Below are 22,512 nucleotides of genomic sequence, written 5' to 3' on the forward strand. Positions count from 1 at the left end.
GTGAGCCGAGATTGTTCACTGCAGCCTAGGCAATAGAAGGAGACTCAATCTCAAAAAAAAAAAAAGAGCACATGGGGCCTGGCTGTTCCAGGTCTGGGGTGTTTCCCAAAGGTTGGAGGGGCAGGGACAGGGACAGGAGGGGACAGCCATGACTTCAGCCCCAACCTCAAGAACCCACCACTTGTCATTGTTGATTTGGTCCCCGAAGCCAGGCGTGTCGGTCACTGTCAGCTTCAGCTTCACACCCTTCTCCTCAATGACTGTGGAGGGAGCGCGGAGTTGGGAGAGGCTGGACCGGGATGGGAGCAGGTAGGGTGGGGTGGGGTGTGGGCAGGGGCTCACTCACCATGGGTCACTGAATGCAGCTGCAGCGTCTGGGGTGTGGGCACCCCCAAGCCTGGCGGGTTTGACTTCCACACTTTGGACTTGAACAGCGTGTTCACCATGGTGGACTTGCCCAGCCCGCTCTGCCCTGGGAGTGGCGACCACATGACAGCAGTTAGGGTGGGCATTTTAGGCAGTTTTTCTCTAACTCTTTACTTTTTTATTTTTGGAGACAGGGTCTCAGTCTGTCACCCAGGCTGGAGTGCAGTGATGCAATCACAGTTCATGGCAGCCCTAACCTTCCCAGGCTCTACTCATCCTCCCACCTCAGCCTCCCAAGTAGCTGGGACTGCAGGCGCACGCCACTGAGCTCGGCTAATTTTTATACTTTTTTTTTTTTTTTTTTTTTAAGGCAGGGTCTCACTCTCACCCAGGCTGAAGTGATCTCAGCTCACGGCAACCTCTGACTTCAGATTCAGATGATCCTCCCACCACAGCCCTGCAAGTAGCTGGAACTACAGGTGCACACCACCATCCTTAGCGAATTTTAAAAAGTTTTTTGTAGAGATGGGTCTTGCTGTGTTGCCTAGGCTGGTCATGAACTCCTGGCCTCAGGGATCCTTCTGCTTCAGTCTTGCTCTGTTGCCCAGACTAGAGTACAGTGGAGCAATCCAGCAACCTCACTGCAACCTCTGCTACCCAGGTTCCAGCAATTCTCCTGCCTTAGCCTTCTAGGTAGCTAGGATTACAGGTACCTGCCGCCACGTCTGGCTTAATTTTGTATTTTTAGTAGAGACGAGGTTTTAACGTGTTGGCCAGGCTGGTTTTGAACTCCTGACCTCAAGTGATCCTCCCGTCTTGGCCTTTCTTTCTTTCTTTTTTTGAAGTCTCGCTCTGTTGCCCAGGCTGGAGTGCACTGGCCTGATCTTGGCTCACTACAACCTCTGCCTCCTGAGTTCAATCCATTCTCCTGCCTCAGCCTCCTGAGTAGCTGGGACTAGAGGCGCCGGCCACCACGCCCATCTAATTGTATTTATTTTTTTTTTTTTGAGACAGAGTCTTGCTCTGTTGCCAGGCTGGAGTGTGGTGGCATGATCTCGGCTCACTGCAACCTCCGCCTCCTGGGATTCAAGCGATTCTCTGCCTCAGCCTCCCGAGTAGCTGCAATTACAGGCATGTGCTAATTTTTTGTATTTTTAGTAGGGATGGGGTTTCACCTTGTTAGCCAGGATGGTCTTGATCTCCTGACCTCGTGATCTTCCTGCCTCAGCCTCCCAAAGTGCTGGGATTACAGGCATGAGCCACCTTGCCCGGCCAAGCTAATTGTATTTTTAGTAGAGACAGGGTTTCACCATGTTGGCCAGGCTGCTCCTCCTGGCCTCCAAATGTGCTGGGATTACAGGAGTGAGCCACTGCGCCCAGCCCTGCCTCAACCTTTCAAAGTGCTGGAATTACAGGCGTGAGCCACCATGTCCGTCCTCGTTTTTGTACTTTTTGTAGACACAGGATTCTGCCTTGTTGCCCAAGCTAGTCTCGAACTCCTGAGCTCAAGTGATTCACCAGCCTCAGCCTCCCCAAGCCCTGGCTTATAATTATGAGCCACCGCTTCAGGCAGATTTTTGTCTTTTAATGACTCAGCATTTCTCAAATTTTCAATGGCAACATCCCTGTGAGGTGCCATTATTAGGCCCACTTAACAGTCAGGGAGGGACAACAGTCTGCCAAAGGTGAGGCCACAGGCCCAGGCCTGCAGGGTAGCACTGTGGCTCTGTCCCATGGTGGGCCCCGCCTCTCACTCACCTACCACCATGATGTTAAACTCAAAGCCCATCTTCATAGCCTTGATCTTCAGCTGGTCCAGCACAGCCTCGATGCCCACGGGACCAAGCATCTCGCAGGGTGGGGTGCTGGGGCTGGAGGGCCTCGAGGATGAGCAGGGAGAGGGGGAGCGCCTCAGGGGGTCCATGGGGGCCGAGGGTTCCAGATGCCTGTCACCAGGTGGGTGGGGAGAAGGGGGTCGCTGGGGCTCAGAGGAGCCCACACTAACCTCAGATCTGAACCCCAATTTGAGCTTGGCTGCTGGCCAACCCCCTCCACACATCATGCCTCCGGTGTATCCTAAGTGCCCATAGTCCCAGGGGCGTGGTGAGGGGCATGTGGGGAGCCGTTTCTCCAGGGTGCCTCCATCCCCATCCAGAGAGGCTCCAGCCCCAGCGGTCTGCCCTGTCCCTACCTACAGCCCAGGTGATTCTCTCAGGTCACTTTCCCCAGCAAAGCCTGGTGGGCTGGGCAGAGTCCAGGAATGGTGTCTGCAGACAGCTGGAATCCTGGAGGGGTCACAGGGAGTGTGTGTGGGATGAAGTAGCTCCCGTCCCAGCAGGGAACAAGGCAGGGGGCTCAGGATGAGGCGCCCCTACTTTCCCCAGGGAGACACACAGCAGAGTTGATAGAGGTGGAGAGCGAGCAAGATGGCACAGGCGTGAAGGTGACAGAGATACAGAGAGAGAGGGATAGACCAAGGCCGGGCAGGGAAGATGGCTGGGAAGGAGCGGAGCGGGAGCCCTCCTGGCAGGAAGAGAGAAGCGGCGTGGTGTGGTACCTGGTGCACGTGGGTCCTGGTGGAGCTTTGAGGAGCTGCCTTGTCCTGGAAGGGCCTGGTGTGTGTGAGGGGGGAGGTGAGAGGGTGACAGTTAACCGAAGAATCTTGAGCTCCATCCCCCACTTCCTGACCCCCCCACCTGGGGGCTTCTCTGCAGCAGGAGTAGGAACTCTTACCCCTCTAATCCTTCTAATGACCCTAGCCTAATAAAGCAACGATCCCCACCCCACGTAGAACCAGGAGCCTGAGGCCCCCACATCAGCTGGGCTTCCACCTCCAAGCTCACGCCCTCAACCCCTCTGCTGGGACGAGCAAACCTGGACCCCACAGCTGGCTAGCGGGACATCCGTGTCCATCCTTGGTGCCATGTGTTTTAAGTTGCCAGTGTCAAAAACATTATGAGATTGCTTTACAAATATTTACCAAGTCCTGACTCTGCACATGGCATCGTTCTAGAAGCACAAAGATAACTTGTTTACTACTGCCTCTTTTCTTGTTTACAGAAATATCTAGATTTCCAGTGTATCTTATAGATTATCGCGCTGACTTGAGATGCCCTCTTTAAATGGGCCATGTGCTTTCCAGACTGCCTTGGTCCTCACTGCTCCCTTATCGTCTCTCTGATAAGCTTTTGTTTTGTTTTGTTTTGTTTTGTTTTGTAGACAGAGTCTTGCTCTGTTGCCCAGACTGAAGTGCAGTGGCACGATCTTGGCTCACTGAAACCTCTGCCTCCCAGGTTCAAGCGATTCTCCTGCCTCAGCCTCTGAAGTAGCTGGATTACAGGTGTGCAACACCATGCCTGGCTAATTTTATTTTTTTTTTGAGATGGAGTCTTGCTCTGTCGCCCAGGCTGGAGTGCAGTGGTGCGATCTCGGCTCACTACAACCCCCGCCTCCCGGGTTCAAGTGATTATCCTGCCTCAGCCTCCCGAGTAGCTAGGACTACAGGCCCACGCCACCATGCCCGGCTAATTTTTTTTTTATTTTTAGTAGAGACAGGGTTTCACCATGTTGGCCAGGCTGGTCTTGAACTCTTGACCTCGGGTGATCCACCCACCTTGGTCTCCCAAAGTGCTAGGATTACAGGCGTGAGCCACTGCGCCTGGCCTGAGTGCCCTTTTTCAGTAATCATGGGAAATTTCCCCAGTTCACCTATAAGCAGAATTGCTGGGTCTTAAGGTAACACTGTGTGTGTGGTTTTTCTTTCTTTGAGGTAGAGACTGGCTCTGTTGCCCAGGCTGAGTGCAGTGGCACCATTATGGCTCACTGCAACCCCTGCCTCCAGGTTCAAGTGATTCTCCTGCTTCAGCCTCCCGAATAGCTGGGATTACAGACATGTGCCACCATGACTGGCTAATCTGAGATTGCGCCATTGCACTCTAGCCTGGGCAACAGTGAGACTCTACCTTAAAAAAAAAAAAAAAAAAGGGTCAGGCATGGTGACCCACACCAGTAATCCCAACACTATGGGAGGCCAATGCAGGTGGATTACCTGAGGTCAAGAATTCGAGACCAGCCTGGCCAACATGGTGAAACTCCATCTCTACTAAAAGTACAAAAAAATAGCTGGGCATAGTGGTGGGAGCCTGTAATCCCAGCTACTCCAGAAGTTGAGGCAGGAGAATTGCTTGAACCTGTCAGGTGGAGACTCTAGTGAACCGACATTGCACATTGCACTCAGTCTGGGAAGACCAAAACTCCGTCTAAAACAAAAAACAAAAAAAAGGGAGGGAGGGGAATTAGAGTCAGAGGAGAAGTGAGCCTGGAAGCAGAGGTTGGAGGGTTAGAGGGATGGGAGACTGTGGGCCAAGGAATGCTGTCAGCCTCTAGAAGTTGGAGAAGGCCAGGGATGGACTCTGCCCTAGAACATTGAGGATGAACCCAACCTGGCTGACCCATTATAGACTCTGACCCTCAGAACTGTAGGGTAATAAGTTTGTGCTGTTTGAAGCCACAGAGTTTGTGGTAACGTTATGGCAGCATGGGGAAATGAACACATTAGGTGTGCGACGGGTTAACTGCTTAACTTCTCTAGGTCTGTTTCCTCATCTGTAAAATGGGAAAAGCAGTGATACCCACTTTAGGATTGCCATGAGAAATAAGCTAGGTGACACAGTACAGTGCTAGGGGCAGAGCCTTACATTAGCTGATATTTTCAAGGATTAAAATAGAGAAAATAAGGACGGCGAAGACTCCTAGCACAGCCAGCCTTCTGCATCCGCAGGTTCCAGATCTGTGGATTCAGCCAACCACAGACAGAAAATATTTGGGAAAAAATCATATCTCTACTGGACATGTACAGACCTTTTAATTATTCCCTAAATAATGTAACAACCATTCATCTAGCATTTACATTATATTAAGTATATATACATACACACACACACACATATTCTTTTCGAGATGGAATCTTGCTCTGTCTCACCCAGGCTGGGAGCGCAGTGGCGCCATCTTGGCTCACTGCAGCCTCCTCCTCTGGGATTCAACCCATTCTCCTGCCTCAGCCTTCCTCCTGAGTAGCAGGGATTACAGGTGTGTACCACCACACCCAGGTAATTTTTGTATTTTTATTTTTTTTGAGACAGAGTCTAGCTCTGTCACCCAGGCTGGAGTGCAGGGGCACGATCTTGGCTCACTGCAGCCTCTGCCTCGTTGGTTCAAGTGATTCTCCTGCCTCAGCCTCCTGAGTAGCTGGGATTACAGGTGCCTATCACCACACCGGGCTAATTTTTGTATTTTTAGTAGAGACAAAGTTTCACCATGTTGGCCAGGCTTGTCTCGAACTCCTGACCTCAGATGATCTGCCCGCCTCGGCTTCCCAAAGTGCTGGGATTACAAGCGTGAGCCACTGCACCCAACCAATTTTTTTTATTTTTAGTAGAAATGGGGTTTTGCCAAGTTAGCCAGGATGGTCTCAAACTCCTGACCTTAAGTAATCTGCATACCTTGACCTTTCAAACTGGTGGAATTATAGGCGTGAGCCACCATGCCTGGTCATTATAAGTAATCCAGTGACTTTTGATTTAAAGTATAGAGGTTAATATGCAGAGTACTGCATCAATTTATATCAGAGACTTTAGCATCTGTGGATTTTGGTACCCATGGATGTCCTGGAACCAACACCTGAGGATACCAGGAGCAACTATATGATGCCAGGCACAGCTGTCCTAGCTGTTAGAGTCGTGGGATGCAGGCAGGTTTTCTCCCCCTTCCCCCTCCCTCCCTTCCCCTCACATCTTTCCTCCCTTCTCTCTTTCATTCACAAAGTCCGCAGTGGCCAAGCACCCACGTATTCCCAGCTGCATATCTGGGATACTGGGGAAAGGTAGGAAGTCCCAGGACTTAAGAAGCCACAGGCCCGTGCCCTCTCTAGGCCTCGAGCAGTGGGGCGCCAGGAAGTACACCAGACAGGCCTGGGCCCTCTCCCCTGGGCTTGGCGGCCTCTCCTGGCCTGGGGAGGGCGGGGCTGGTTGCCAAGGCCTCAGGTGGTGTAGAGCCGGAAGCAGGAAGCAGCCCAGGACCTAGGACCTGCCTGGCTGGGGGCAGTTGGAGGCTTTAGGAGGTAGGTGAGGGGTCTGGGGGCTGAGCTGCCAGTGGGAAAGGGAGGAGACAGTGGCTGGAGAGAAGGTTGTTCATGCTGGGGTCGGGGTAGGGACCACAGGGCTGGGCAAGGAGAGAGGCTGGGCCTAGGACCAAGGGAGTGGGAGGTGGCAGGGAAGCTGGCGCTGGGCCAGGAGTGGGCAGACGCTGGGCTCTGGGAGACCTGGATGTGGTCCCCACTGAGCCAAGCCCAGGGTTCTGATGCAGCCTCTGGGGGCCAGGGCAGGCGGCACTGTGGACGCCAAGATGTCTGTGTCCACGGAGGAGGTGGAGGCCACAGTTCAGGAAGTCCTGGGGAGACTAAAGAGCCACCAGCTGTTCCAGTCCACATGGGACACCGCTTCCTTCATTGTCTTCCTCACTTTCGTGGGTAAGTGTGGCTGCAGCCTCCGGGCCCCACCAGACCCCTGCCCAGGTCCCAGGTTGGGGGCTACATCTAGACACCTGTCCTGTCCCCAGGCACTGTGCTGCTCCTGCTGCTGCTGGTCATTGCCCACTGCTGCTGCTGCAGCTGCTGCGGCTCCCCCAGGCCCCACAGGGAAAGCCCCAGGAAGGTGAGCCCCTGGAAGGTGAGCCCTGCTGGCCTCTGGGTGCTAGGGGACCTGCACGGAACTGTAATAGGGGTGGAGGAGGGGGGTGAAGGGGTGGAGGGGGGTGAAGGGGTGGAGCAGGGGGATGGGGGAGGTGGTGGAAAGGGGGCTTGCCCCTCCTAGGGAACAAGGAGCGAACCTGCTGGGTTCCTCTGTGCTTCTCTTGCAGGAAAGACCTAAGGGAGTAGATAACTTGGCCCTGGAACCCTGACCCTGTGTGTCCTGCCCATTGGCAGTAACAAAGCCTTCTGTCTGCCCAAAGTCTGAGTCTGCAGTGTCTTCCAGCCCATCTGGGTGGGTGACATGGGACTTGCTGCCCCACTCAGGTGCCCATCTGGCCCCTCCAAGCCTTCGGCTGGCACAACTGTGCCAGGTCATCCTGGCTCACCTAGCTGGGAGGCAGCTGGTCTCAGACTCAGCGGCTCCAACTCCCAGGTGGAGCTCTTGTCACCACGCTGGGGTCTCTTGGCAGCTAGAGGGTCTTCTCTCGAAGGTGGGTTCTGTGTCCAGTCCTGGCATAGGGAGCAGGGAAGCCAGGCTCTGGGAAGAGGGGAGACTGCCAGCTCCTGAAGCTGAAGGCCACTGACCACCAGGGACCCCCAGCCTGGGTCCCTGCTCAGACAGACAGACAGGGGCTCCAGTTAGAGTCTGATAATCTTTATTTCTTAGAGGATCCTGGGTCGGGGCTGTGGAACACACAGGCACCAGCGCTACATTCGCTCCTGGGTGGCTCTGTCTGCACTGTTCCTGCCCGTCCCCTGGGACTCATAGCTCAGTGCCACCACCTAACCTATGCCCTCCAGGGGGAGGGGACAGTGAAGGGGAGAGGAAGGAGAGCCCTGGGCCTGGCCCTGCCCTGAGTTCAAAGATTCCCACAGTGACCAGGAAGGCGGGGTTGGGAATATGGGACCCTCTCAGCCCCACCTTCCTGACCTCCCCCAACACCCCACCAGACCAGCCTCCCTTCCTCCTGGCACTTCCAGTGTCTGCTCCCAGCAGTGCAAATGTGTTAGGTGGGGGAGGGGTGCGGTATGGGAGATAAACAGCAGCCTGGCGTTGGCTGGTGCTGGCGCGGGTTTCAGTAGGGACTTGGGTCATCTTCCTGAGGACAGGCTCCTGGGCGCTGTGCTCAGAAGGGTCTGTAGCTCCAGTAGCTGGAGAACACAGAGACCTGCAAGGGGAGGGTTCGGTGAGTGGCTGGATGCAGGGCATGGGTGGTCCAAGTGAGATGTCAAGGTCACCCAAGGGCAATGGGTCAGGACTGGGCACTGCTGCCTAGCGGTGCTGTGGGGGTACACCAGACCCCAATGTTGGGGTGCTCTTAGGGTATGGCAGGGCCCTCAGAACCCCTCCTCACTGTGGGGGTACACCAGACTCCAAGGTCGGGTGCTCTGAGGGTGTGCCAAGGACCGTTAGAAGCCCTTCCCCTAATGAAGGTGCTCGCCAGGGCCCTACCTTGTCCTTGAGCTGCTGGCAGAGCTGCAGGGAGACGGTGAAGTAGACCAGGGCGTCGTTGAGCCAGGGGACCACACACTCCACCTTGTGCACGTGGCTCACCTCCAGGCGCTGAGAGCCCCACTCACTGTGGGCGGTGAGAGGAGGGTCCCTGAGTCAGAGCCCAGCCCTCCAGGTGCAGCGGGATTGGGTGGCCGTGCCTGGACCTCCCTCCCTTGCCTACTTACAACATGGCCCCTGGGCTGTGCAGCACTGCGCCTCCGGCGGGGCGGAAATTCTAGGCAGAACAGCACCAGAGCTGTCAGGCCGCACAGGGTGTGGGCATGGGGGGCAGCAGGAGGGCAGGGGTCTCTCCTCACCTTGGTGGAGTTGGGCTGCAGGGCGTGCAGCTGGTACACCGTGAGGCAGAGCTTGTTGAGGTTGATGTAGACGTTGACCAGCAGGTCGGAGGGTAGGGCAGGGGCGAACATCCGCTGCAGGAGGCAGGTGGGATGAGGCCCTCCCAAGCCCCCAACCCAGGCTGGGTGGAGTGGGGCTCTGTGGTCAGTCATGGAGTCTGCAGGGGACCCCAGTGTCCACCCCAGGGATGTTCTTCCAGGCTTTTCCCAGGTGCCCCAAGTACCTTCCTGTGCCACCAGATTTGGGAAGCACAGACCCAAACAGGGTTAACATATTTTGGGGGCAAAGGACGGAAGCCAAGAACCCCATCCAAGAAAACCGCCTAGATAGAATTCTAGCTACTATCTGGGGGGTGGCCCCCTGTGTCCATCCTGTGGGCAAGCTGGGCCCCGCTGCAGGGACCCTCTCCTCAAGCAGGGGCACTGACCGTGAGGCCGCTGGCGGCGATCTCGGGCAGAGTGAGGGTGGCAGGGGTGGTGAGCCGGTTTCGGGCTCTGGTCAGCTGCAGCATCACTGCGTCCATCAGCTGTGGGGAGGGGCGGGGTTGGCTCTGCTTCCTCCTGTGCGCCCACGCATCAGGGAACAGCAGATAAGGTAGCTCCTACTCCCGCCTAGTCGCCATGGTTCCCAGGGCCGGAACCCCAGCAGCAGGGGCCTGTTAAAGACGGGTAGCTGGACTGCAGCTGGGCATGGGGGAGGGCAGGATGTCTGTACTAATGTCATCAGGATGGGGCTGATTCACTGCATGGGGGTGCCAGACGCTGGATCAATGGGGAATGGAAGGTCCTGGGAGGTCAGTCCCAGGGGCACAGGCTTTGCAGACAGGGGTACGGGCAACAAAATTTGGCTGTGAAAGGCCAGAGAGGGCTTCCTGGAGGAGGTGATGGGATGGCTGGGTTGAGGTTTTCAGGGTGGCGAGGCAGGGTCACAGCTGGTGGATGGTGGGACCACGTGGAGCCCATACTTTGTCTTTGCCATAGAGCAGAGCCTGGGCAGACTTCTCAGAGCCCCAGCTTCCATGCCATCCAGCTGTGGCCATGGGTACTGGGGGCGATGTGGCTCTCAGGAAACACACAAGAGCTGACTGGAGGCATGGGGGCTGCACCACCCCAGGGTGGTCATAGTTCTCGAACAGTCCTCAGTCTATCTGGTTCCAAGTATGATGAACCAGAGGTCCAGAGAGGGCAGGTGAGCCACCAGAGGACACACACCACGTCAGGGGCAGAGCTCAAGGATGAGGCCAGGCGCCTGGGTCAGCTCTTCACACGTGCCACGTGGTTAATGTGAAGGCTTTCACTGCTGCTGGTGGCAGCAGGGTGTGCTAAGTGCTCACTGGAGGCCCCATGACCTGAATTATCACAGTCACTCCAGCTGGCCCCCCACCCCATAGGTAGAAAATAGAGACACAGAGTAGACAAGTAAGTGCCTAGAGATTGCACAGCTTGAAGTGGAGGCCCTGGGACTGGAACCTGGGTCTGAATCAGGATCAAGGACACGGGACTAGGCCCAGGGGGCCAGTGCTTTCCAGGAGTCAGGTCTGGGGGCAGCTCACCTTGAGGACCTCAGCGCCCGTCTTGAACTGGTAGCTCTCATCCCTGCTGGTGAGCAGGTAAATGGCTTGGCTCACATGGTTTCTAGCATCCTGGATCTGGAAGCAAGGATCATTCAGTGGGGTCACTCCAGCTTCCATGTGGTCAGGAAGGGAGGGTGGGTGCTGCCTATCTGCCCCAGGTCATTACATTCTCTACACTGTCATCTCTGTGCCCCAGAGGGCCATGTCTGCGCCAGGGGAAGGGTACTTGGCATCACCTGGGGCAGACCCAGTCTCTGCCCTAGTGTGGCTCACTTTCTAAGGGATGGACAAGACAGTAGTGCCCAAGACAAGAATCTGTGTGAGTTGCAAAAGGAAGCAAATAGGATGACGTGGGCAGAGGCAAGGGTCCTGAAATGGAGACAGTCGGGCGGAGGGGGCAGGGGAAAGAGGCAGGGCCCAATGGCACAGGAGCTGCCAGGGAGCACGGACCTCGTCCCCAGAGCCATGGCAAATCCCTAGAGGCTCTGGGCAAGGGAGTAACTTTTCAGAGGGCTTCTGAATCATCCCATCCCACCAGCTGCTGTGGGGATTCGCAGTCCTGATGTGGCCCTCAGGCCAAGTTCTCCACCTTCCCACATGGCCCACGCTCCAGCGCTTCAGGCAACGCCTGTCCCCGGCTGTGCTGCTAGGAAACACCCTCCCAGACTTGCTGTGGCTGCAGATCCCCAGGGCCCATCCCTCTTTAGGGAGGCCCCAAGGCGGGCCTGCTGCCACCTGTCCTTGTGGCTGAGCACTGGCCAGGGAGAGGCGGGGTCACCTGCTGCAGCTTCCACTGCTTGTCCTCCCGGAAGGCGAAGTGCAACAGCTGGTTGTTCCGGGGCATCTTAAGGTTCACGTCCTGACAGGCAAGAGTGGGATGAGCCGGGCAGGGGGATACCTCCTGCCACAGCCACTCTGAGCCCTTGAGCCTGGGGCAGAAATGGTGCGTGTGGCAGCTCAGGCCTCAGCTGCTCTGTAGGGCAGAGGGTCTCTGGATGCCTTGGCCATTTGGGGGGTGAACAGGGAGGTCAGGAAACAGGAAATCAGGCCCAAGAGGAGCCACAAAGAAGTGAAATGGAGCAGGGCATGTGGCTCACGCCTGTAATCCCAGCACTTTGGGAGGCAAAGGTGGGCGGATCATCTGAGGTTGGGAGTTCAAAGATCAGCCTGACCAACATGGAGAAACCCTGTCTCTATGAAAAATACAAAAATAACCAACCGTGGTAGAGCATGCCTGTAATCCCACCTACTTGGGTGGCTGAGGCAAGAGAATCGCTTGAACTGGGGAGGCATAGGAGGTTGCAGTGAGCTGAGATTTTGCCATTGCACTCCAGCCTGGGCAGCAAGAGTGAAACTTCATCTCAAAAAAAAAAAACAACAACAACAAAAAAAAAACGTGAAATGGAAAGAGGTGGAGATAGGGGAAGGGGAAAGGGGAAAGCAGAAGGCAGCCTCTGTCAGGCCTGGTGTGAATGGAGTGCGTCTAGTGTCTACAAAGGCCAACAGATGGAGCCTAGGAGGGGGGCCCCCCCTGCGCCTTGCTGCCTGGCACAGGGTTGGGTGCAGACCAGAGCTCAGGCGTTGGCTGATTCAAATATGAGGTGTGGCCAGCCTAATCTGCCAATGCCCATGCTTCACTGGGTCCAGATGTCAGACCAGGCTGTGTGGGAAGAACTCCCCTCCTGAACCTCTTACTGAATGTGCACGCTGATCCCTGGAGGAGGTGTGGGGGTTGCTGTCGTTTTCCAAAGGAGAAAACTGAGGCCAGAGAGACCAAGGGTCCCACCCAGAGTCCCAGAGCTTGCATAGAAAGTGGGAGCCCCCATGCTCTTCCCCGCTGGCGGGATGGGAGGGGACAGGGCCGGGGGACTCACCGCCTGGCTGAGGGCATCCCCCTGCAGAGTCAGCACGCCTTTCACCTGGTCTGTGCTGTAACATGTGGCGTCAGAGCAGTACCTGCGTCCACACCCCCACCACCCAGCCCACCTTCCCGGCTGGCTGGCCCCTCCTGTCCCACCGCACACCCAACTGGTCCGCAGGACAGGGCTGTGGCCATGCCTCCTACACCCAAGGAGTCTCCCAGCCCAAGGAGACCATTTCCCTGGTTTCTGCCCAGCCCAGGCTCACCCACAGCTGCCTAGGATGAAGTTCTCTTGCTTGGCGGGCCCCTCAGTGCCTGAGCTTGGCAGAGTGAAGCGCAGAGAGGCCTCCTGCGGGACAGAGGGGAAGAGGGGAGCTGGTAGTGCTCACCCAGGCCCGGCCCAGTGCTTCTTCTAGAAGTCCCCCTCCCTCCAAGTCAGGGGGATAAGGAACAAGGTGGCCTAGTCTCACCTGGGTTCAGCTGGGGTGGGAAGACCCTGCCCAAGCCTCCAGGGCACCTCGTCATGAGCCCGATCTCTGCTTATCCCACATTCCCTGAACACCTCCTGTGTGCCCACCTCGGGGACTACAGGACACACAGGGGCAGCCTCAGAGCTTGGCTGAGGAGGAGAGGCACAGAGTCGGGGAACAAGGCAGTAGTCATGGTAACCCGCGGTCCTGAGCCTCAGCAAGCACTGCGCCGGTTACTTCTGTGAGCTGCCTGGCTCATTTATCTACACCACAGCCCCGCGAAGCGGGTACTGTCATCTCTATTTTTGCAAATGAGAAAAGGGAGACCCAGAGAGGTTGAGTGACTTGGCTGAGGTCCCACTGCCGGGCAGAGGCAGAATTCGTCGACTCCCAGATTGGATGCCGCTGCTCTCAAGGCGGCCCTTGCTCATCCCCCCGCCAGGACGCGCCCCTGCCCGCACCGAGGTGCTTGTGTAACGAGGTCGGCTCGAGTTCCCGGAGGCGGGGGCTTGCCGAAAAGCGGCAGCGGCCGCACGCAGTAGGCGCTCAGGACGCAACCTCCGGGCGCCCGAGGAGCCAGGGAGATGAGGGCGGGCCGCCACGCCCGGCGGGCCAGGACGCGGACCGTTACCTTGAGGATGTCCTGCAGCTGCCTCAGCACCGCGTGCACCTCGTCGTGCAGCAGCCAGCGGAACTCCTCCTCCTGCGCAACAGCCACGGCGGTCACGCCCGGCCCCGCCGCCCTGACAGCCCGCCCGCCAGCCCGCGCGCCTCACCAGCACCGCCCGCTCCGCCGCCGTCGCTGCCATTACGGTGGCCATGGCCGGAGGCCGCAGCCGAGCGCCGTCCCCACGGGCCGCTGCTAGGGTCCTCCAGTATTCGCGTCCGCCCCCAGCGTCCGACTCCGCCTCCGCCCCAATTGGCTGAGCGGGCGCCGGCCCCGCCCCTGGACAGGCTCCGTGCTCGCGATTGGCCGGCGCCTTCCGGCCGCCTCGGATCACGAGACCTGCGGGCGCTCAGGAACAAGGTTGGCTGCTGAGCGAGTCTGGCTCGCTCCGGACGGCCTAGGGGCGCTGCCCGCACCAGCCTGCGGCGCCGTAGGGACGACCACTCAGGGGCGGAGGGCTGGGGCCTCTGGCCCGGGTCCCCACCTGATGGGGGGGAGGGGTTGCTCTGCTTCACCCGCGCTGATTGGCCTGCAGGGCAGTCTGTCCCTGCCTAGCCTCCCTATTGGCCCACTTGGCTCAGTAGGTCGCTGTTCCCGTCCCGCTGCGGACCTCGTCGCCACTCGCAGGTCAGTCTCCCTCGGAGGCTGAGGTCCCGAAAGCCCACCCTTGTCCCACCGCTGCCCTCCAACCGGCCCGCGGGCCCTCCCCTCCCATCCATCTCGCCGAGGGCGAGGAATGCAGGACCCCCGCAGCACAGCTGTGTTACCAAGAAATGTTTTATTTTTCTTGCAGTAGCTTTGTTAATTGCACAAAATCATGTTTTGTTTTTGCCATTTAAACATTATCACACAATCCTATTCCGAAAGACAAATGTTCATTAAAAACAAAGCAAAAATAAAAATTCACAACCTTAATTACCTAGATTTGTCATTTAAAGGTTTAAAGAAAAAAGGGAGGGGCTTTCTTACAAGCTTTTTCACAAGTGTCACATTTTCTCCTTAAAAGGGAAGGATTTCAAAACAAAGGTGAAATAGCTTAAACAGAAATATTCATAAAAAGGAACTTTACAGAATTGTCAACAATATTAAGACAACATTGACTAACCAGTTTCATTACCGCCTCTTCCCCCACCCCCACCCCCAGTGTGTCCCGCCAGGACTAGAACAGGCTTTGTGTTCAGACAGAAATGCTTCAAAATCCCAGTGAAATGAACTGTGCTAAAAACCCAACAGGCGTCTTCCCTGCCCTCCCCCACTCCTCTTCTGCAATCCTCCAACCCAGGTTTTAATCTGTGAAAAGGGGCCAAATCCGTGAGGGGGGAGGGACGCCGCCCCAGTCTGGCCGCCTTATATATAATTATATTTTCCACCATAAATGCTAGCGTTCCTTCTGCAAATTATGATTTTAGAAAATCCAACCCATGCAGAGGGTTAAAAAACTGACATCCTTTGAGTGACTTCTCCTTGTTTTTTTGCAACATCCCAAACCCCCTCTGGTCCCCTATCCAAGGTAGGGCCTCAAGGAAGTCCCAGACCCACCTCAGAGGGTCAGTCAGTTCAGGTAGGTCAGGCCCAGTTCTCTTCCCTCCCGATAGACCCCGGGCCCGGGAAGCACCGAAGACCATGACGCTGGCTGGAGTGAAGACACTTGTTTCCGTATCAAGAGCTGAGCCTAAGAAATGCTCATCGTTGGTCAGGCTGGGTCTGGGCCAAAGAAGGGACAGACAGACAGAAAGAAATACTGTCTCCACAGGAGGAAGATGGGGAAGAGGGAGGACAGAGAGCAGTGGGCATGCAGGGGACTTGGCAGGGCAGACTGGAGAAGGGGGGACCACTGGGAGGGGACCAAGGTCAGATCGGCTCTTCAGAGCCAGGTGAAGTATGTGGCCTAACGGAAACAGGAAGGAGCGCCCCCAACCCCCACTCCTCTTGGCTCCTCACTAGTGGCCCTGAGGACCCCCTCCCAAGGGCTGGAATGCAAATCCAAATACTAGAACAGCCCAGAGAGGAGCAAACGCCCTCTGTGACAGTGGTGTTTGGGGCGTTGCTTCGAGGCGGTGAGGGCCGGGCCTCCGTGCTCACCTGCAGGCCGGCTGCTTGCTGCACTCCCTGGAAAGCCAGGGCCCCATCTTCTTGACTCTGCCAGTCTCTTTTCAGTTCACAAAGGCGTCTATGGAGCGCTGGGGGCACACTGGACGCTTAGACGTGAACATCTTTCTCAGATCATCACCTGAGGTTGGGGGGCCTCATGGGACCCTCCGTCTGGAGTCTGTGCTGGCTCATCTGGGCCCAAGGCCTCTTCCTGCAGGGGATCCAGTGGGGGACGTGGACACACCTACAGCCTCTTCGCTCTGGGGGAAGCTATGGGAAGGCTTCCAAATCTTGTTGCTGATTCTAGTTCGTTGACTGGAAGGGGTTTGAGATAAGACAAGCTTGGAAGAAAAAAAGCCAGGCAGCAGTTTCTGGGCAGCGTCTATCCTGGGGTGAGAGCCTGTGTGTGTATGTGTGTGTGCGTGTGTGTGTGAACACACAGCCACCTTGTCTGGGGGCCAGTGCCCAGCTCAAGAGCATTCCCACAAGCCAATCCTGCTGACACTCGTCCCCTCCCCACTGGCCTCATGGGAAGGGTGCTGCTGTGTGCTGTGCTGATGGCAAGTCTTAAAGTCTGTATAAAAGGAAATGGAGACAGGCGGGCTGGTCCAGAATGAAGTCCCAGGACCCCAACCCCATGTGAGGAAGAGGCGGTCAGGGGGAACTGGAGGGCTGGGCGTGGGGTGTTGACGGCTTAGTGTATGTAGGCTCGGTACACGGCGGACATATCGTTGTCGGACTGGTCCAGCGCCTTGGCTCTTTTGTATACCTGAAAAAAAAAAAGATGGCTCAGTCTCTCTGGCCCTAGAGGAGCCTGTAAGACCTAGACCTGATTCCTGGAGGCAATGCTGGATGTGGCTAGCACGAAGTTCTGGAGCCCAGGCTGTCTGGGTATGAATCCTGTTTTGACCTTGCATGAAGCACCGCCATTTCTCTGGGCCTTGGCCACTGGGCTTCTTGCTCTGGGAGAGGGAACAGTACCCGCTGGTTCTTGTGGGAATGAAACGTACCATGGGATATAAAGCATTCAGCACTGGTCAGGTGCGGCGGTTCACGCCTGTAATCCCAGAGGCTGAGGCGGGCGGATCACCTGAGGTCAGGAGTTTGAGACCAGCCTGGCCAACATGGTGAAACCCCATTTCAACTAAAAATACAAAAATTAGTCGGGTGTGGTGGCGCGTGCCTGTAATCCCAGTAATTCGGGAAGCTGAGGCAGGAGAACTGCTTGAACCCAGCAGGCGGAGGCTGCAGTGAGTTGAGATGATGCCATCACACTCCAGCCTGGGCAACAGAGTGAGACTCCATCTCAAAAAACAAACGACAACAACAAAAAGCATTCAGTATTATTAGTAATTTAATAATGTCCCTTCATGTAGATGACCCTCCAAAGCCTTTCCATGTTATCCTCTGGGCTGTTGTCCTTACTCTTCCTTCTGCATGGAATGCTTTTCCCTCACTCAATGATCACCGGTTCCGTCTTAGTCAGCTCAAAGGCCTTTGCCGACCACTCCAACTAGAGCGGCAGCTGCACCTACCACTTCACCCAGTCGTCTCTGTCTTTACTTGTATTTCTTATACTCTGAAATTCTTACCTTTTTAACTGCTTATGTTCTAATTTTGTACCTCCTTCCAGTTAAATTTAAGTGCCCCTGGGAGGGACAGAGGGAGCAGCACACCAACATGTCCTCAGAGTCCAGAACAGTGTCTGGCAATCAGCACCTGCCCCAGAGATACTAGTGGAATATGAAAACGCTTGAAAAGAACTAAAAAGCCATTGCTCCACAAGCAATACGGCTGGACACACGGGTCCCTCCCACATAACTAGCTGTAGTTTTTTTTTTATTTTTTTAAATTAAGTAGTCCTGTGAGAGCCACCATAACTGAGGTCCCTACAACTCAGATGTAACTGTCGGCTCACAGTTGACAGTTACAACTGAATAAAGACATTTGCAGGTAAAAGAAACTGTCACTGGGCAGACCTAGATTATAGGAAATTCCAAAGAAAGTTTTTTCAGTGGAAAGGAAGTAACACCAGAGAGAAACTCTTCTTTAGGGAGGGATAGAGACCACTAGGAACAGTAAATCTAAAGAAAAGTATAATTTTTTTTTCTTTTAATTTCTTTTGAGATGGAGTCTAGCTCTGTCCACCAGGCTGGAGTGCAGTGGTGCGATCTTGGCTCATTGCGACCTCCGCCTCCCAAGTTCAAGAGATTCTTGTGCCTCAGCCTTCCTGACTAGCTGGGACTACAGGCGTATGACATGACCTCAAGCAACCCAACCACTCTGGCCTCCCAAAGTGCTAGGATTATAGGCATAAGCCACTGCACCCGGCCTTACTTAATTTCTTTAAAATACATATGACTGCTTAAAGTGAAAAATCACAATGTTGCCTGGTGGGTTTAAAACAAAGGCAGATGAAACACCAGGAGATCTGCACCTCAGAGTGGGGGTTCTCACACCTGTGGTGCTTCTGCCCCCAACGGACATCTGGTCATGCCTGGAGAAATGTTCTGTCACCCTAGAAGGAGCTACGTCACTGGCGTCTGGTGGGTGGGGGCCCAGAAGGCTGCCCAAATTCCTGCAGTGCTCGTGATAGCCCCACACACAGAATGTAAGCAGTGCTGAGGTTGAGAAAACCTGCCTTAAAGGATGAGGGAGGGGAGATAAATGCTTCTATGTGATTGCAAAGTTCTTACATTCAACAAGAAATGGCATAAGATTAACTCTTTTTTTGTCATGAGACAGGGTCTTGCTGTATTGCCCAGGCTGGAGTGTAGCAGTAGGATTATGGCTCATTGCAGCCTTGAACTCCTGGGCTCAAGCAATCCTCCTGCCTCAGCCTCCTGAGGCAGCTAGGAATAGGGTGCTTGTCACCACACCAAACTGATTTTTGTATTTTTTTTTTCTTTTTGTACAGATAGGGTTGCCCAGGCTGATCTCAAACTCCTAGGCTCAAGCAATCCTCTGGCTTCCCAAAGTGCTAGGATTACAAGTGGTGAGCCCCCGTGCCTGGCAAGATTAACTCTGCCTTAAGCATGTGTATTGCAATTTGTCAAGTAACCACTAAAAAAACAATGCAATGAGGCAAAGTCAAAAAGCCAATAGGCCAGGTGTGGTGGCTCATGCCTGTAATCCCAGCATTTTGGGAGGCCAAGGTGGGCAGATCACGAGGTCATGAGTTCAAGAGCAGTCTGGCCAATATGGTGAAACCCCATCTCTACTAAAAAGATAAATACTAGCCAGATGTGGTGGTAGGTGCCTGTAATCCTACCTACTCGGGAGGCTGAGGCAGGAGAATTACTTGAAACTGAGGCAGAGGCTGCAGTCAGTCAAGATCATGCCACTGCACTCCAGCCTGTGTGATGCAGCAAGACTCCATCTCAAAAACCCGACAGATAAATGAAACTGGAATTCTAAAAAGGCAAGCAAGGAGGAACAAACAAAAGACAAAGGCAACAAACAGAAATTAAATGATAAAGCGGTAGCACCAAATTAAACCATGTATCAACACAACTACTAAAGGTCAATGTACCAGTTAACCTTAGGAACCTGACCACTTAACTCCTCTAACAGCTTACAGAGCCTAAGTTCATACCATCCATAAGGCCTGAAAGCACCGAGGTGCACTGAAAAATTAATCTAAAAACTCTGCTTCCAAACCAACGAATCTTGCAGTCAAGGTGAAGGCAACTTGGAAGCCACTTCGAAGAGAAGTTTTCCCAGTCCAAGCCACATGGAACCCTTGGGAAGTAACTAGAGTCAGAGATGAGCTTTCATCAATAAAGGCTCATGAAATACATGAGGAATTCTACTGTCCAGAGAGAATTCACAGGTAGGATGAACAGGAGAGACTTGAAATTGTATCATAATCTGAAAGAGTAATGAAGTAAGTACTCTGAAATGTTGAAACATACAAGGACGAGACAGACAGAATTTAGGAACAGGCTGTGCACAGTGGCTCACACCTGTCATCCCAGCACTTTGGGAGGCCAAGGCAGGTGGATCACTTGAGGCCAGGAGCTCGTATCCAGCCTGGCCAAAATGGTGAAACCCTGTCTCTACTAAAAATACAAAAATTAGCTGGGTGTAGTGGTGCATGCCTGTGGTCCTAGCTACTTGGGAGACTGAGGCAGGAGAATCGCCCGAACCTAGGAGGTGGAGACTGCAGTGAGCTGAGATCATGCCACTGCACTCCAGCCTGGGCAACAGAATGAGACTCTGTCTCAAAACAAAACAAAACACAACAAGGACGCCGGGCGCGGTGGCTCACGCCTGTAATCCCAGCACTTTGGGAGGCCGAGGCGGGTGGATCACGAGGTCAAGAGATCGAGACCATCCTGGTCAACACGGTGAAACCCCATCTCTACTAAAAACTACAAAAAATTGGCTGGGCATGGTGGCGCGTGCCTGTAATCCCAGCTACTCAGGAGGCTGAGGCAGGAGAATTGCCTGAACCCAGGAGGCGGAGGTTGCGGTGAGCCGAGATCGCGCCATTGCACTCCAGCCTGGGTAACAAGAGCGAAACTCCGTCTCAAAAAAAACAACAACAACAAAAAAACAACACAACAAGGAATTCAGGAACAGAGAATTACACTATGAAAAGCCAGGTGTCAAAAGAACAAACACAATATTGGCCGGGTGCAGTGGCTTATGCCTGCAAATCCTAGCACTTAGGGAGGCTGAGGTAGGTGGATCAATGCCTGAGGTCAGGCATTCAAGACCAGCCTGGCCAACATGGTGAAACCCCGTCTCTACTAAAAATACAAAAAATTAGCTGGGCATGGTGGCAGGCGCCTATAATCCCAGCTACTAAGAAGGCTGAGGCAGAATTGCTTGAACCCGGGAGGTAGAGATTGCAGTGAACCGAGATTGAACCACTGTACTCCAGCCTAGGCAACAAGAGTGAAACTCCGTCTCAAAATAAAATAAAGTTAAAAAAAAAAAGTGTATCAGCTGATAGTACTTGAAAAATACAGCTGCTAATATAAATCTATGTGTTTCACATGTATGTTTTACAAAGTGCAATTTTTTTTTTTTTGAGACGGAGTCTCCTTGCTATCGCCAGGCTGGAGTGCAGTGGCATGATCCTGCCTTACTGCTACTTCCGTTTTCTGGTTTCAAGAAATTCCCCTGCCTCATCCTCCTGAGTAGCTGGGACTACAGACATGCACCGCCATGTCGGGCTAATTTTTTCTATTTTTAGTAGAGACTGGGTTTCACCATGTTGGCCAGGATGGTCTCGATCTCCTGACCTCGTGATCCTCCTGCCTCGGCTTCCCAAAGCGCTGGGGTTACAGGCGTGAGCCACCATGCCCGGCCACAAAGTATCATTTTTATTGTAATCATATGGTAAAGACAACTGTTGTTCATTTCTTTTTTTAAGATTAAAAGTCTATCAAGGTGAACTAAGGAAGCAGAACTTCTACCCTAAAAAGCTTTCAAAAGTGCGTGTGAAGCCGGGTGCAGTTGTGTATGCCTGTAGTCCTGGCCACTCGGGAGGCCGAGGTGGGAGGACTGCTTGGGCCTAGGAGGTCAAGGCTGCAGTGGGCTATAACTGAGCTACTGCACTCTACCTGGGCAACAGAACAAGACTGTCTCAAAAATAAAAAAAGCGCATGTGTAAGTCCTTAAAATCTCACTTGAAAAATGCTAATAGACATTCTAATTAAAAGGCAGATATTGTCAAAATGGATAAAAATCCAAGGCCCAATTATATGCTGTCTACAAAAGATATAATTTAAAAGTAGTCAGAAATAAGACAGGAAATGGATGGAAAAATATACACACCATGAAAACAATAAGCCTGAGAAAGCTGTAACTGCAGTTTTCTCAGTTTTCTGAGAACCCGATCTCGGCTCACTGCAACCTCCAGCTCCCGGTTCAAGCAATTCTCTGCCTCACCCTCCCGAGTAGCTGGGATTACAGGTGTGCACCACCACGTCCGACTGATTTTTTGTATTTTTCTTTTTTCTTTCTTTCTTTTTTTTTTTTTAAGATGGGGTTTCACCATGTTGGTCAGGCTGGCCTTGAACTCCCGACCTTAGGTGATCCACCCGCCTTGGCTTCCAAAGTGCTTGGATTATAGGTGTGAGCCACCATGCCTGGCCTTTTTTTCTTTTTTGTATTTTTAGTAGAGACAGGATTTCACCATCTTGGCCAGGCTGGTCTTGAACTCCTTTTCTTGTGATCTACCAGCCTCAACCTCCCAAAGTGCTGGAATTACAGGTGTGAGCCACCGCGCCCTGCCTATAGCAGCTCTTTTAATGCCAAACAATAGATTTCAAAACAAAATTAAGAGGGACATTTCATAATAAAAGGGGAAACTCATCAGGAAAATATGGCAATCATAAATGGCTAAGAGAGCCTAATAACAACAGCTTCAAAGACACTAAGCAAAAATGGACAGAGATAAAGGGAGGAGCAAACACTTTCACAATCATAGTTGGAGATTTTTTTTTTTTTTTGATGGAGTCTTGCTGTCCCCTAGGCTGGAGTGCAGTGGTGCAATCTTGGCTCACTGCAACATACCCCTCCTGGGTTCAAGAGATTCTTTGACCTCAGCCTCCTGAGTAGTTGGGATTACAGGCAACTGCCGCCACCATGCCTGGCTAATTTTTGTACTTTTATTTATTTAGTTTTTTATTATTTTTTGAGATGGAGTCTCACTCTGTTGCCCAGGCTGGAGTGAAATGCTGGATCTCAGCTCATTGCAACTTCCGCTTCCTGGGTGCAAGTGATTCTCATGCCTTGGCCTCCCGAGTAAGTGGGATTACAGGCAACCGCCACCACGCCTGGCTAATTTTTCTATTTTTAGTAGAGATGGGATTTTGCCAAGTTGGCCAGGCTAGTCTTGAACTCCTGACCTCAAGAGATCCACCCGCCTC

General features: G+C 53.8%; 4 protein-coding genes across 19 annotated transcripts in view; 1 reads left to right on the top strand and 3 right to left on the bottom strand.

Moving 5' to 3' along the window:
- The window catches only part of SEPTIN12 (septin 12), a 19,868-nt gene extending 13,450 nt beyond the window's left edge, over window positions 1-6,418 (bottom strand). For 2 of the 9 annotated variants that reach the window (XM_017506034.2, XM_017506031.2), the window contains exons 1-5: window positions 6,157-6,329; window positions 2,924-2,978; window positions 2,125-2,312; window positions 347-472; window positions 179-260 (exon numbers count right to left, since the gene is read on the bottom strand). In XM_017506034.2, coding sequence (XP_017361523.2) covers window positions 179-260; window positions 347-472; window positions 2,125-2,312; window positions 2,924-2,978; window positions 6,157-6,181 — 476 coding nt within the window. In that variant the 5' untranslated portion in view covers window positions 6,182-6,329. Of the gene's footprint in view, window positions 1-178; window positions 261-346; window positions 473-2,124; window positions 2,313-2,557; window positions 2,652-2,923; window positions 2,979-6,156 lie in introns of those variants that run through there. The other 7 variants (XM_017506027.2, XM_037730458.1, XM_017506029.2 and 4 more) reach the window with 7 other exon arrangements.
- Window positions 6,406-7,373, top strand: SMIM22 (small integral membrane protein 22). 5 transcript variants are annotated; one of them, XM_017506041.2, is made up of 4 exons: window positions 6,406-6,484; window positions 6,749-6,892; window positions 6,982-7,076; window positions 7,282-7,373. In XM_017506041.2, the coding sequence occupies exons 2-4, from the start codon at window positions 6,769-6,771 to the stop codon at window positions 7,321-7,323; spliced, it is 261 nt and encodes an 86-aa protein (XP_017361530.1). In that variant the 5' UTR covers window positions 6,406-6,484; window positions 6,749-6,768; the 3' UTR covers window positions 7,324-7,373. The 5 variants fall into 5 exon arrangements, with proteins under 5 accessions (XP_017361530.1, XP_017361527.1, XP_017361528.1 ...); XM_017506038.2 differs by having other exon boundaries at window positions 6,411-6,484; window positions 6,982-7,091; XM_017506039.1 differs by having other exon boundaries at window positions 6,419-6,484; window positions 6,744-6,892; window positions 6,982-7,091.
- Window positions 7,374-7,756: 383 nt separating this feature from the next.
- On the bottom strand, window positions 7,757-13,777 carry ROGDI (rogdi atypical leucine zipper). The gene is made up of 11 exons (XM_017506035.2): window positions 13,647-13,777; window positions 13,502-13,573; window positions 12,667-12,749; window positions 12,414-12,468; window positions 11,318-11,398; window positions 10,519-10,614; window positions 9,394-9,492; window positions 8,927-9,040; window positions 8,795-8,844; window positions 8,568-8,694; window positions 7,757-8,283 (listed from the first exon to the last, which is right to left on the bottom strand). Exons 1-11 carry the CDS (start codon window positions 13,689-13,691, stop codon window positions 8,242-8,244), a joined length of 864 nt encoding a protein of 287 aa, XP_017361524.1. The 5' UTR covers window positions 13,692-13,777; the 3' UTR covers window positions 7,757-8,241.
- Window positions 13,778-14,296: 519 nt separating this feature from the next.
- Window positions 14,297-22,512, bottom strand: part of GLYR1 (glyoxylate reductase 1 homolog) — a 44,111-nt gene continuing 35,895 nt past the window's right edge. Inside the window, exons 16-17 of one of the 4 annotated variants that reach the window (XR_001818371.1) lie at window positions 15,620-16,397; window positions 14,297-15,241 (exon numbers count right to left, since the gene is read on the bottom strand). Coding sequence is in view for 2 of the 4 variants with exons in the window: in XM_017506017.1 (XP_017361506.1) it covers window positions 16,323-16,397 (75 nt within the window). In the remaining 2 variants the exon portion in view is untranslated. Of the gene's footprint in view, window positions 16,398-22,512 lie in introns of all 4 variants that reach the window. The other 3 variants (XR_001818372.2, XM_017506017.1, XM_017506019.2) reach the window with 3 other exon arrangements.

The sequence above is a fragment of the Cebus imitator genome, unplaced genomic scaffold (assembly GCF_001604975.1).
Source record: "Cebus imitator isolate Cc_AM_T3 unplaced genomic scaffold, Cebus_imitator-1.0 Scaffold346, whole genome shotgun sequence".
Lineage (NCBI taxonomy): Eukaryota > Metazoa > Chordata > Mammalia > Primates > Cebidae > Cebus > Cebus imitator.

What these genes read in the sequence shown, in the direction of transcription:
- SMIM22 (XM_017506036.2), top strand. Translation starts at nt 6,724, where the DNA reads ATGCAGCCTCTGGGGGCCAGGGCAGGCGGCACTGTGGACGCCAAGATG. An exon ending in TGTCTTCCTCACTTTCGTGG is followed by an intron (nt 6,893 to 6,981) that starts GTAAGTGTGGCT and finishes TCCTGTCCCCAG; the next exon opens with GCACTGTGCTGCTCCTGCTG. An exon ending in GGAAGGTGAGCCCCTGGAAG is followed by an intron (nt 7,092 to 7,281) that starts GTGAGCCCTGCT and finishes CTTCTCTTGCAG; the next exon opens with GAAAGACCTAAGGGAGTAGA.
- ROGDI (XM_017506035.2), bottom strand. Translation starts at nt 13,691, where the DNA reads ATGGCCACCGTAATGGCAGCGACGGCGGCGGAGCGGGCGGTGCTG. An exon ending in AGCTGCAGGACATCCTCAAG is followed by an intron (nt 12,750 to 13,501) that starts GTAACGGTCCGC and finishes TCTGTCCCGCAG; the next exon opens with GAGGCCTCTCTGCGCTTCAC. An exon ending in GGGATGCCCTCAGCCAGGCG is followed by an intron (nt 11,399 to 12,413) that starts GTGAGTCCCCCG and finishes CTTGCCTGTCAG; the next exon opens with GACGTGAACCTTAAGATGCC.